We start from the raw sequence: 12200 nt of genomic DNA, 5'->3' as shown, positions 1-12200 counted from the left end.
TTAGCCTAGTGATTTTGAGACCCCAAGATTTTCCTTTCACAGACTCAGGATATCTTCTTCAGTTCAGTATGGACAGCCTCAGAGTAGACAGCTTCTGGCCCCTCTCCTTATCTTCTGCTAACCTCCATTCTTACTCCTACCCTTTCATCTCAGAATTTTCGCTTTGATGTTTCCCACTTCCTTCCTATGGTTACTTTAATCAAAGTGAGTCAGGTCTTACTGAAAAACTGACCACAGCCTGTCCGCTCCCAGCCTTCCCCAGACCAGGGCTGCCCAGGCAGAGCGTGAGGCAGACTAGTGTTTACTCAGCCCGTTTTTTTCCTCCTCTCTCCTCTAAGTCATGGGGCTTTGAGTAGGGCTTCCCCAGCCACCGTGCCCCTCCCAGCAGACCGCAGTCAGAAGCCAGTCTCACATTTGTCTGGTGGCTCAGAGAGGGGACAGAAAGAGCAGCAGCTGATGTCCTTGGCTATCCTCTCAAGTGGGCTAATTTGCTTATTTTCAACTCTGTTGGATCCAGCCATGTTGCCTCTGATCTCAGCTCAAAGAGGATTTGGCGGGAGTTTTTGGTTGTGATGACCAATAACAACCAACTGTATGCACTGTGACCATCTGCTAGTGACAGAAGCCCTGTGAGCTCATTATCTTAATCTTCAGGATAACCCAGGCAATTCGTATTCACCCTAAAAACTTCCCCTGGCCGGGGGTGGTGGCTCACGCCTGTAATCCCGACACTTTGGGAGGCTGAGGCGGGTGGATCACTTGAGGTCAGGAGTTCATAACCAGCCCGGCCAACATGGTGAAACCCCGTTTCTACTAAAAATACAAAAAATTAGCCGGGCATGGTGGCATGAGCCTGTAGATCAGCTACTCGGGAGGCTGAGGTAGGAGAATTGCTTGAATCTGGGAGGCGGAGGTTGCAGTGAGCCAAGATCATGCTATTACATTCCAGCCTGGGAGACAGGGAGAGACTCCATCTCAAAAAGCAAAAGCAAAAACAAAAACAAACCCCAAAAAACTTCCCCTGTTTTCCTTTCTAATTTTGGTACCTATAGAATCTACTCCTTAGCCTTGAAAATCAGCATGATCTTTAAGGACTTAGGAGCAAATCTTTGAAGGATTGAGTTGTGGGAAGACCATGGTGTCTTTGCTGTTGGCTTTTGCAGTGAGAATAGCTTTTTCTCTGATTGGGTTTGGAGCCTTCCCTCTCTCCTGGGAGGGGGTAGCTGGCTTCCTTTCTCTGAAATGCAGAATTCATTCACCCATTCTCTTTTGTCTTGGGATCTTCGAGAGAACAATTTTAGTCAGACAAGAGTCAACGGACACCAGAACATGATGTGAATAAGATACATTTATTTATTCAAAATTAAAATCTGCCAAGAAGACAGACAAACAATGTAACATTCCCAGAGGAATTGAATCAATTCTAGTTAAAACTGAGTTCTATTAGAACCAAATTTATTTTTATTTTTATTTTTTTGAGACAGAGTCTTACTCTGTCACCCAGGCTGGAGTACAGTGGCATGGTATCAGCTCACTGCAACCTCCGCCCCCTGGGTTCAAGCAATTCTCCTGCCTCAGCCTCCCAAGTAGCTGGGATTACAGGTGTGCGCCACCACACCTGGCTAATTTTTGTATTTTTAGTAGAGATGGGGTTTCACCACGTTGGCCAGGCTGGTTAGGAGCTCCTGACCTTAAGTGATCCACCCACCTCGGCCTCCCAAAGTGCTGGGATTACAGGCGTGAGCCACCGCGCCCGGCATAGAACCAAATTTAGGTTGTTATAAATAACAAGCTGGCCACAGCTTTCAAGAATGAAGTGGTTGGCGAATGAGGTTAGGGGAATCCCTCTGAGCCACTGGAAGGTGAATTAATCATCAAAGGGGCTCCCTGGTTTCTCTTCCTAAGAGTATTTGTAGCAGTTAGGAAGCCCCAAGCCCACAGACAAGAGAAATTAGAGGGAGGTCAGGGAAAACAGCTCAACAGCTAGAAAGCGTGGTCAGGCTTGGAATGGAAGCTTCTGTTGGCTTCCCAAGGAAGGTTTTTTTTTTTTTTCTCCCTTATATAACTTATAATTTATCTTAAAACACTCAAATACCATAGGGTGTCACCCTATGGAAACAGCTTAAAAACAGGTGAAAATAATAAATATTGAAAAAAAATTATAATATTGGGCTTCTTTCTAAGTCGTTCACAGAGAAGCTCAGTAAATAAATAGAAATGGGGGTTGAGGTATCAGAGGTAATAAATATTCTATGAGAGAGGTACAATAAGGTTTCCCAAGGGGCTGGGTCAGGTATCCCACAACCCCGGATCTGATTTTGGAGACCTCTAATTTATGTCCTAGAGTCTATAGAGTCGCCACCCTGATGTCTCAGTTTTGTATCTTCATTGTCATGTAGGCTTCTATGTAGTTGATGAAGATGTCAAACTCACTCATGGCTTTGTAGACACCTTTCTCTTGGAGCTGTGCAGAGAGTTAAGAAACATTCAGTTAAATCCCTTCTGGGGACGAAATAGGCTCCCCTTTCCCATGCTCATGGATAGGCATGACCTTGAGTGCAGAGGCTGCTTGTTCTCCCTCACGCTAGGAAGTGAACCAGAGGATAGGCCCAGCTGCCTTGGGAAAGGCAGTGCATTGACCTTCATCTCCTCCAGGCCTGAAGTATGGCTACTGCCTAGCAAAAGGAGCATTCATTTTGCAAAGCGCTGTCTTCAAAATGATGCCTTTTCAACAGTTTTAAAGGTCACGTATTCACATGATGATTATGCAGAGTGTGATGAAAAGACATTAGAGGAAGCACTTTGAAAGCAAGATGGTGAGAGAAGGAGAGGAGGGAGCCTTTTAAATGTCTGCGTTCTCCCACCAACACATTGAACAGGCCCTGCCCTGCCGCCCTGATCTACTATGAGAAATTCACACCCCCTAATGTTGGCACTCTGTGCAGTGTCTGTCCCCAGCCCACGAGGAGGACATAGGCCGCATGGTTTCTGGGAAATCAGACTGAAAAAGTTCACGCACAGTTGGAAGTGTGAAACCCTATTTGGTTTGGGAGCTGACATTCTCAGGCACCTTGGCAGGTGCAAGGGGCAGATGGAAAGTGGGCTTGAACCAACTCCAGCTAAGTGAGAATCTGGCTTCCTGCTCACTCTGAGTTCTGGGGAGTCTGGGCTGAACCCCCAGGTGTATTTGTATGTGCACATTTATGTGCCAGCTTCCTGCACGTGTGGGTTCAGCCTAGATTCCCAACAAGCTACTTTCTGTACTTTCTGTTTCCTTTGTCACTCTCCCCAGCACACAGCTCACTGTGTTCACAGGCTGGCCGGCCAGCCTAACCCGCAAGCCTGCAAAGGCAGCGAGCAGTCATTTAGAAACCCCCAAAGACACTTAACAGAAAACAAATACAATCAAGGCGGCAGCTCCTCACTGGCTGAGCAGGTCATACCATCTGTCAGGTTCCCACACTCCTTCCAATGAAGGATGGGGCCTACTGAGTCCCCGCCACCTTCCACGCTTTGGGGGTGGGGAGTGGGCATGGGTTGTGCTCTGCAGACCCTCTCTGCCACCATCCAAGCTCACCTTACTAAAGGCATTCTTCACCTGCTCCACGGCCTTGCTCTTGTTTTCACAGGGAAGAAATCGATGCTGTGGAAGAAAAGAGAGAGTGTTGGTGATCCCGGCTCCCAGCTCCATGTCCATCACACTTGGGGGACAAGCTGGTGGCATCATGAGGGTGCTAGATTTATCCAAATGCCTCGCCTCACAGCTCCCAGAGAGAATTGAGCCCTGCTTCACCCTTACTAACTATCCAAGGGTCAGAGAAGAACCATGGCCCTGGGAGATAAGATATATTTCTCCAGGACCCACTCCGAGATGTTCGCAAGGCTTGGATGACAACCGCGGTCTTGGGATTCCTTCCTCCCCCGGAACTCTACAGTATCTCCTGCAGTGCTTAGTGAGGCATTCTTCAGCCTGTCCTTTTCTGCCTCTCCATCCTGTCCCTCCCCATCAGTCACAGCCACTGAGGACCATTTCTAAGCATCTGAGGAGGGAAGCTACTGGCACAAAATCCTTCACATAGCCCTGTCCTACAAATAGGCACCAACTGTTTTTCCAATATTAGTGAGAGAACAAGGGAAACCATTAGTAGTGAGGGCATCATGTCAGTTGGAGAAATAAATTACTTAGAGGAATTACTCATAGACACTAACCCGGGGATGAATAGTCCCCTTGTCCCTTCTAAAATGCCAGGGGAAGTCCCGTCAGTCAATTGGGCCCTTCTTAGAGCTTTGCTTTCCAAATGTTGAGATTAAAGGAGGTGAGTGATGTTTCCTCTGCTTGGAAACCTTAGCTCTCAGCCCAGGGTCTAGTTACAAAGAGGCAGTGGAGGCCTGACTGAAGCTCTGGGCTCCTTTCATGAAGAGAGAGAGGGGAGTAGTTAATAACCCACAAATGACTCACAAATAACAGGAAAGCTGTTCGCAAATTTCACATGTAAATGCCTAGCAGCCACCCCCCACGCGTGCTCAAAGAGAAATGAGCAAGAGATCTGACTCCAGGAGTCTTTCCACATTTACAGCTAGCTCTGCCAGTCTGTGTCTTTGCTGTGTCTCTAGATGTGAGTGTCTCTGGATGCTGGTCTGTAGGAGATGGTATTTTGGGGGCAGCTGCAAGGGAAAGAACTGTTCTGCTACTTACACAGCGCCGCAGCCTCAGCCTGAGGGTCTTCAGATTCTCCCCCAGGGAGTTCACATGCTCCTTGATGTCTGGGTCGTGGTTCTCAGCTTGGGGCATCACCTCCTCCAGGTAAAACTGGATCATCTCAGACAAGGCTTGGCAACCCAGGTAACCCTAAGGGCAGGAGCCAAAGGTGAGTGAGAGATTGGTGGAGGTGGCTGGGAGGAGGGGCTGCTGCAAATAGCTTGAGAGGACAGCTTGGTTCCAGCGATCCTCCTTCACCAGAAGCCTCCCCCCAAGGACTGAGCCTTTTGTAAACCCTCTGGCTGCTATGTGCTGAGTTAAGATCTTCCCACTTCTCGTTTTCAAAGCGAAGGAAACAGACCCAATTCCCTGCAATCAGGAAGCAGAGCCTCCCTTCCCTTAATCAGGCTGCACACTCCCCCAGCACCCCACCCCTGCTCTCACCTTAAAGTCCTCCAGCAAGGACTCCTTTAACAATATGTTGTCCAGCTGATCCTTCATTTGCTGCATGAAGAACAAAAGGAGAATGAACTTGAGGTTTGGGGAAATAACTGAAATGCAGTCTTTTTGATGCCCTTGCGTTTCGAGTTTTTTTTTGTTTGTTTGTTTTTGTTTTTTTAAATCAAATTGGCTCTGGCCCAAAATATCAAAAGGGGAGTTTTAAAAACAGGATTCAACAGTGATGGGACCATCACTTAAATCTGGTCCTCCTCCTCAGAGTCAAGTTATTTAAAAAATCTGGCCGATTTTGAAGCGAAAGCAGAAACTTGACTCAGTCCTGGTCTTCTTTCTGCAGAGCTACATTCGGCTTTAAGGAACACCTATGTCAACCCTTTGGTGCCTCGAGCCCCCTCTCATGTCCTGTTCTCTGCTTTTCTTTCTCCCCACTGTAGACATCCAGTTCAGCTTGGAAAGATCCCAGGGAATAAGAAGCTCCTTCTAATGCAGGTTTCCCTCATGTAGAGTGCTTCCCCAAACCACTGGTCTTTCAGGTCTGCAAAGGCTCTAAGCAGAGGCAATTTAAGTTTCCCTGTTACAGGGCATGGGGAGCATCTTCACCTCAAATCAGACCTTTCTTTACTTCTCCTAGCCAATGAAGTATAGAGCTCTAGCAGGTTGTTATAAGAAGTTTCTCAGCATGAGAAAGAATGCATTTACTTTTTAAGGCAGCTTTTCCTGCACATTTACTGTATCATCTAGCTTAGCTTAACTCATTAAACCTATGGCTTGATCTAGGATTCTCTTAAGAATTTAAGTTTGGGGAAATAGGTGTTGGGGATGGAAGTGGAGGCACAGGAGGAGGGTCTTCTTATAGCTCCAGGAAAATGCCTAGTTCAGGCAGTCCCAGGAAGAGAGAAAGCACAGGAGGGAATCATACTCACAAAGAAAGTCTTCACTCTGCTGAAGGCATCTCGGAGGTCTCGAAGCATGTGAGGCAGGTTGCCTGGGAAGCGGGTGCAGCTGTTCTCAGACTGAGTGCCCTGGCCTGGGCTGGCCCTCACCCCAGTCAGGAGGACCAGGCAACAGAGCAGTGCTGAGCTGTGCATGCCTTCTTTTGCAAGTCTGTCTTGTGGTTTGGTTTTGCAAGAGCAAGCCCCTGATGTGTAGACCTTCACCTCTCTGTCCCCCTTTTATATCGTAAGCTCAGGGAGGCCTCTTCATTCATAAAAAGCCACAATCACAGGTTTCCCGGCACAGGATTTTTTCTGCTTAGAGCTCCTCCTTCTCTAACCTCTCTAATAAACTTAGTTTTCAAATTTTGCATCGTAAGCAAAAAGGATTGGTTGAACATGAACTTCTGCACAGCTATTTTTAGGATGGGCTACCTCTCTTAGAATAATTTTTTAGCTTCTCAATTTACAAAAGTTGATTTCCTGGGGAGAACAGCTGTTCTGTGCGCAGAGGCCCGCAGTTGTGGGTTCCCATTCACGTGTTCCTAGGTCACATTGACGTGGACAAATTGCCCATTCCAGAATACAATGGGATTGAGAAATAATTGGGTCCCCCCAACCCAGGGTGAATACCCAAGACTTCTCCTTGCTAACTTAGACAGTCACCTTAGGTCTGTGGGCCTTAGTTTCCCCAAGTAAAAATGAGGAGGTGGGCTAAATATCCTCAAAGCTCCCAAGCAGCTCTTCCATTTTACCTTCCAGAGACCAGCTTCCTACAGGACAGGCAGGGTCACAGGATGTGCTCCAGGCTCCTTTACCCTGATTTCATTTGAATTCTCAGGCGCATGTTTCCTCTTCTTCAGCTGTCCCAAGTGTCCCCCACCCCAACTGTGCTTGGGGGAAGTGGGTAAGAGTAGTCTGCACTTGCCGAAAGCTTGTTATATGCTAGTCAGGTAGTGCTCACCATGACCCCTACCATCTCTATTTTATAGTGAACAAACTGAGGCACAGAGAGGTTACATCACCTGTACAAGGGTACACCAGTGCCAACTGAGAATTTGGTTCCCTCATCCTACTCTATGCCATCTCCAACACATAGAATGAAACCTTGGATTAAATTGGCCTTAGAGTTTCTTTTAGTTGTAAGCTTCTGTGGCTGGAGTCTAAAGTCTAAAAGATGGGGAGGAAGAAGTTGAAATAACAGGGAAAAGAAGTCAGGATTCCATGGAGGCTGGATAGGAGGTCCCTTACTTTCCTCTTACCTATCCCTACTTCCCCTTCCCAAAGAAGCCTTAGTAGTGTTGTCTTGGATTTGTGTGTGTGTGTGTGTGTGTGTGTGTGTGTGTGTGTGTGTGTGTGTACAAGGTAAGGGGAGCCAGTTGAGTTGTGGCGTGGAGCATTGCTCTACCTGGGGAAGGACCAGGGCAGTGACATCAGGACTTCTTCAGATATCTGCAAAGTCTCTGGGGATCCTTTGAGACTTCACCTTCCCCTTCCACAGGGACTTTGCCTGCCGTTCCAGTTTAGACTGTAACTGGGAGGAACACTGGCCTAGGTGCAGGAGGCCTGGGCTCTGCCTTGGCCCTGTCACTCTATACTCAGGGCAAGTCACTCATCCTCCCTGTGTCTGCTTTTTATCTGTCCCAACAGGGCAACAGCACTTGTCCTCCTGCCTGCCAGGCAGCACTGAGTTTAAGTAGCCATGGACCCAGATGGAGGGCATTCCCAGTGTTCTGCTGGGTCTTCACCTTCCTGCATCAGCAATGGGACATCTCCAATGGCAGAAGGTTCTGAGCCTGCTCCACTGGAGAAGGTCACTCACTGCAAGGGGCGCAAACACCTTGGGGCCCAGCCAGCATAGAGTGAATGGGAGGGAGGGATGAGAGGGCCCAGGCCCAGCCTATGGATGTCCGTGCTGTGGTGACCTATGGATCAGGGTCAGGGGACTGTGGTGTCTCTTCCCAACTCTTCAGGGAGTGTCAGTGTAGAAACCTAAGAATCAGGAAGTGAGAAAGAGCCTTCTAGAAACTAGTATGGAGCTAACTCAGAACTTACTGGTCCTGCCAGCCTTACACTGGCTTAAGGGTTCTGTCTGAGTTCTGCTGCCAGGAAGCAGAGAGAAGGGGACCAGGACCTGGGTTTTCCCTGCTTGCACCTTTCTCCTTCCCCCTCAGCTCCTGGGTTTTCTGGGCTGTGTCCGTGTTAGCCTGCAGGGTTAGCCCCCTCTCTGAGCTGGGTGTTCCAGAAGTGGACTCAGCATAGACACCAGGCAGGCCAGGGGTTCTGAACTCTGGGTGAGGCTGTGAACCCCTCCTTCCTTTGTTTCCCATCATGCCCTGTGCTTACCTTACTAGGAAACTTACAACCCTACCATGGTTGTCATTCGTGTACACATCGTGCCTTGCCCAATCAGCTTTGAGCTCCCTGAAACAGGACATTGTTTTATTAATCTTTGCATACTTGGTACCTAGCCCAAGTCTGGCCCGTGGAAGGATCAGCTATACTTGGGATGGGCATAGAAGAGTGCCCTGTGAGCCTGGAGGGTGTGAGGCTAAGGAGGTGGTCTGGGCACAGGTAAGCACTCAGAAGGAAAAGGAGAGTGACTCAGGGAGGCAGGCAGCCTCCCTTCAATTTTCTTATTATTTAAGATGTGTGTGCAAATACACACACACACACACACAATGTCAGGGAGAAGGGAGTGTAAAAGCCATTTGTACCTTTCTTTCATCTATAATCTATTAAATAGGGTTGAGGTTAGGATCTGACTTCTTTTTTTGAGATGGAGCCTTGCTCCATCACCCAGGCTGGAGTGCAGTGGCGCGTTCTGGGCTCACTGCAAGCTCCACCTCCTGGGTTCAAGTCATTCTCCTGCCTCAGTCTCCCGAGTAGTTGGGACTACAGGCGCCCGCCACCACACTCAGCTAATTTTTTTTTAATATATATTTTTAGTAGAGACAGGGTTTCACCGTGTTAACCAGGATGGTCTCGATCTCCTGACCTCGTGATCCACCCGCCTCGGCCTCCCAAAGTGCTGGGAATACAGGCGTGAGCCACGGCACCCAGCCGGGATCTGACTTCTTTATTTGTTCTGAAATGTGTAGCTAATTATCTCAAGCCATTTGCTGAAGAGTTGATTCTTTCCCCGTTGATTTGAAATTACTGTCCACTCTCATTTCAAAGTTTCAGAATTTAAGTGGTTGGAGAGAACCATAGGCAAGTTCCCTGATGCATGACCTCATTTAACATATGGAGACAACAGCTTCTCCATCAATATGTCTCATAGTATTGCTGTCAAGAGATAGATGTGAACATTTGAGTAAAGACCCTATGCCCTTATATTGACAAGGCAACAAGAACAACAAACAGGACTCCTATTTCTCAAGTTTTTGAAAATATCTGTTCATCTAAAAAGTCACTGAGGTCCACGGGGAAAACTCCCAAACCCATAGGTCATGTTTGAGACATAAATGCCAACACTCACATGTGAGGAGATTTGGGTTTGGATTTTGGTACAAGGCGCTCATGCAAAGAGGGAAGTGAGAAGGCAGGCACCTATGGATGGATAGAGTGTCAACCTGGGCACAATTCAGTTCTGTGAATTTCAAGAGGTCACAAATGCTACTCTCACACTGTGAGCTTCTTGAGGCCAAAAGGCTGAGTCCGGTTTGCCCTCAAGCCTAGATGCATAGCAGGCATCTAATCAAGCTTATTACACCGATTTTAAATGAATTTTTCCAGTTGGGGACACACTGGGAAATCAGAAGGTTGTGGGAAGGCGAATACCTCTCTTCTTCCATCCCTACTCCAAAATATTCTCTCATTTCTGTATTTAGCTGCAAATGAAGGAAAACCTGAGTAAGCATGGCTTTAAAAAAAGGGGGTTTTATTTTATTTTCTGTCTCACTCATCAAGAAGCCCAAAGCAAGCACTCAGATGTCATCCTGGACCCGTTTTTTCTGCATTCTTGTTCTCCTAACCTTTGTTGAGAGGAGATAGGAGAGATAGGAGGTGGTAAAGTCCAAAGGTTTAAAGGCACACCAACCCAGGAGACCCTGATAATCTTTTTAGGAAGCTCCACCACTTTTAGGAAGTTTCACCACTTTAGCTGCAGAGGAATCTGGGCAGACAAGAAGTGCTGGTGTGTGTGTGTGTGTGTGTGTGTGTGCGCACTTATGCAAATAGATTTTGGAGGGTGCTTTCTACAGTTCACAAGATCGTATAAAGAATTTGCCTCCTGTTAGAGCGGTCATTGGCCAACCTCCCCAATAGCACTTGGGTTTTCCTGTTGAGAGGGGGGACTGAGAGACAGGACTAGCTGGATTTCCTAGACCAACTGAGAATCCCTAAGCCTAGCTGGGAAGTTGACTGCATCCACCATTAAACACGGGGCTTGCAACTTAGCTCACACCCGACCAATCAGGTAGTAAAGAGAGCTCACTAAAATCCTAATTAGGCAAAAACGGGAGGTAAAGAAATAGCCAATCATATATCGCCTGAGAGCACAGTGGGAGGGACAACGGCTACCCTCTTTGGGTCCTCTCCCTTTGTACGGGAGCTCTGTTTTCACTCTATTAAATCTTGCAACTGAAAAAAAAAAAATCTGCCTCCCTTGCCAGGCGCGGTCAGTGGCTCACACCTGTAATCCCAGCACTTTGGGAGGCTGAGATGGGTGAATCACGAGGTCAGGAGATCAAGACCATCCTGGCTAACATGGTGAAATCTCGTCTCTACTAAAAATACAAAAAAAATTAGCCAGGCCTGATGGCGGGCACCTGTAGTCCCAGCTACTCGGAAGGATGAGGCAGGAGAATGGCGTGAATCCAGGAGGCGGAGGTTGCAGTGAGCCAAGATCGTGCCACTGCACTCTAGCCTGGGTGACAGGGTGAGACTGCATCTCAAAAAAAAAAAAAAAAAAAAAAAAAAAGGAATCTGCCTCCCAGCTACTCTCATGCTAAGCAAAATGGCAACCTTCTTGGTTACCCCATGCCTTACTGCAATTCCACAGCTCAAACCCGAGAGTGCGGAGCGGGCTAGGAGCCCTGTGAGGGTGGCTCTGAAACAGTGGAGGGAAGGTTCAGGGATCTGGGCTTGCTGGACTCTGGGTTTAGACAGCTTGTTGGGCAACAGGGTCAGCCAGCAGAGAGCAGGCAGGTTGATGATGCAGGCAGAGAAGGTGAGATTGTGGCCATCTTGGGGAGGGGATACAACTGTCCTGATGAAGAAGCCCCTCGGGGCTTGAATCCTACTTGCCATTAGTAGTTATTTTTTAAGGCTGATAACGGGAGTTTCATTTCTTCTTATCCAGGACATTGAGTGTGTAAAATAGCTTCGCCAGCTTGAAATTTCTAGTATTCCCTTGAATAACCTTCCTCAGCTATTTGGACAGAGGCTTCCTCGGAAGCTGTGCTGCAACAGACCCCATGTCCATCATACACCCAAAGTGTGGCCAGCTTGGGGTGCAAGGGGACAGGGGTCTGTGAGCACCGTATTCCTCTGGGCTGTCCTGACATTGGCTTTGATAGTGTCTGGGGTACTTCAGAATAAAGGCCTGGTGGGCCAGAAGTTTAGGAGGAGCCCAGGCTGGGGATGGCCCTTAGGTGGAATGGAACAAGGGTTATGCAAACCGGATTAAGTGCTCTTCCGAGGATCATGGCTGGCAGACACTGCAAACCACAGATGAGCGGAAGGGCTGATCTTTGGGCAGCCAATGTGGAATTCCCCTTTGTGCAACTGTGGCACCACATCAGGCAATTTGGATTTTCCTTAGGGGATGGACACTGTGCTCTGTAACTTCTCATATGAGAAATTTGGCTTATCAGGGACCAGGACACCAGGTGTTGGAACCTTGGCCACCCAGAGGACCATAGCTGTTTCTGCTCTATCTTTATGACTACCTAGGATAACTAGTGGGCTCCTAAGTGTGGGCACAAATCGATTCTTTTAGCTCCAGGACTGTCCCTCTGGTGGGCTTTAGTTTGCTTCAGTCTCCACTGGATGACTGGCACCTCCAACCCAACATATCCAAGCAGGGCTGGGTTTGTAGGTAAGTGACTTCTGCAGTCATACAGGGTCCCATGACTAAAAGAGTCCTCCCCTTGCTCTGCTATCAC

The 12200-nt window shown here is 48.0% G+C and overlaps 1 protein-coding gene across 2 annotated transcripts; it reads right to left on the bottom strand.

The window, feature by feature from the left end:
- Positions 1–790: 790 nt before the first annotated feature.
- IL10 (interleukin 10) lies at positions 791–7011 on the bottom strand. 2 transcript variants are annotated; one of them, XM_007988664.3, is made up of 5 exons: positions 6082–7011; positions 5144–5203; positions 4697–4849; positions 3578–3643; positions 791–2464 (listed from the first exon to the last, which is right to left on the bottom strand). In XM_007988664.3, exons 1-5 carry the CDS (start codon positions 6244–6246, stop codon positions 2372–2374), a joined length of 537 nt encoding a protein of 178 aa, XP_007986855.1. In that variant the 5' UTR covers positions 6247–7011; the 3' UTR covers positions 791–2371. The 2 variants fall into 2 exon arrangements, with proteins under 2 accessions (XP_007986855.1, XP_072867656.1); XM_073011555.1 differs by lacking the exons at positions 791–2464; positions 3578–3643 and having other exon boundaries at positions 3714–4849.
- Positions 7012–12200: the final 5189 nt, after the last annotated feature.

This window comes from Chlorocebus sabaeus, chromosome 25 (assembly GCF_047675955.1).
Source record: "Chlorocebus sabaeus isolate Y175 chromosome 25, mChlSab1.0.hap1, whole genome shotgun sequence".
NCBI lineage: Eukaryota > Metazoa > Chordata > Mammalia > Primates > Cercopithecidae > Chlorocebus > Chlorocebus sabaeus.
The sequence above is the reverse complement of the archived record's forward strand: the minus strand, read 5'-3'. Positions and strand labels throughout refer to the sequence as shown.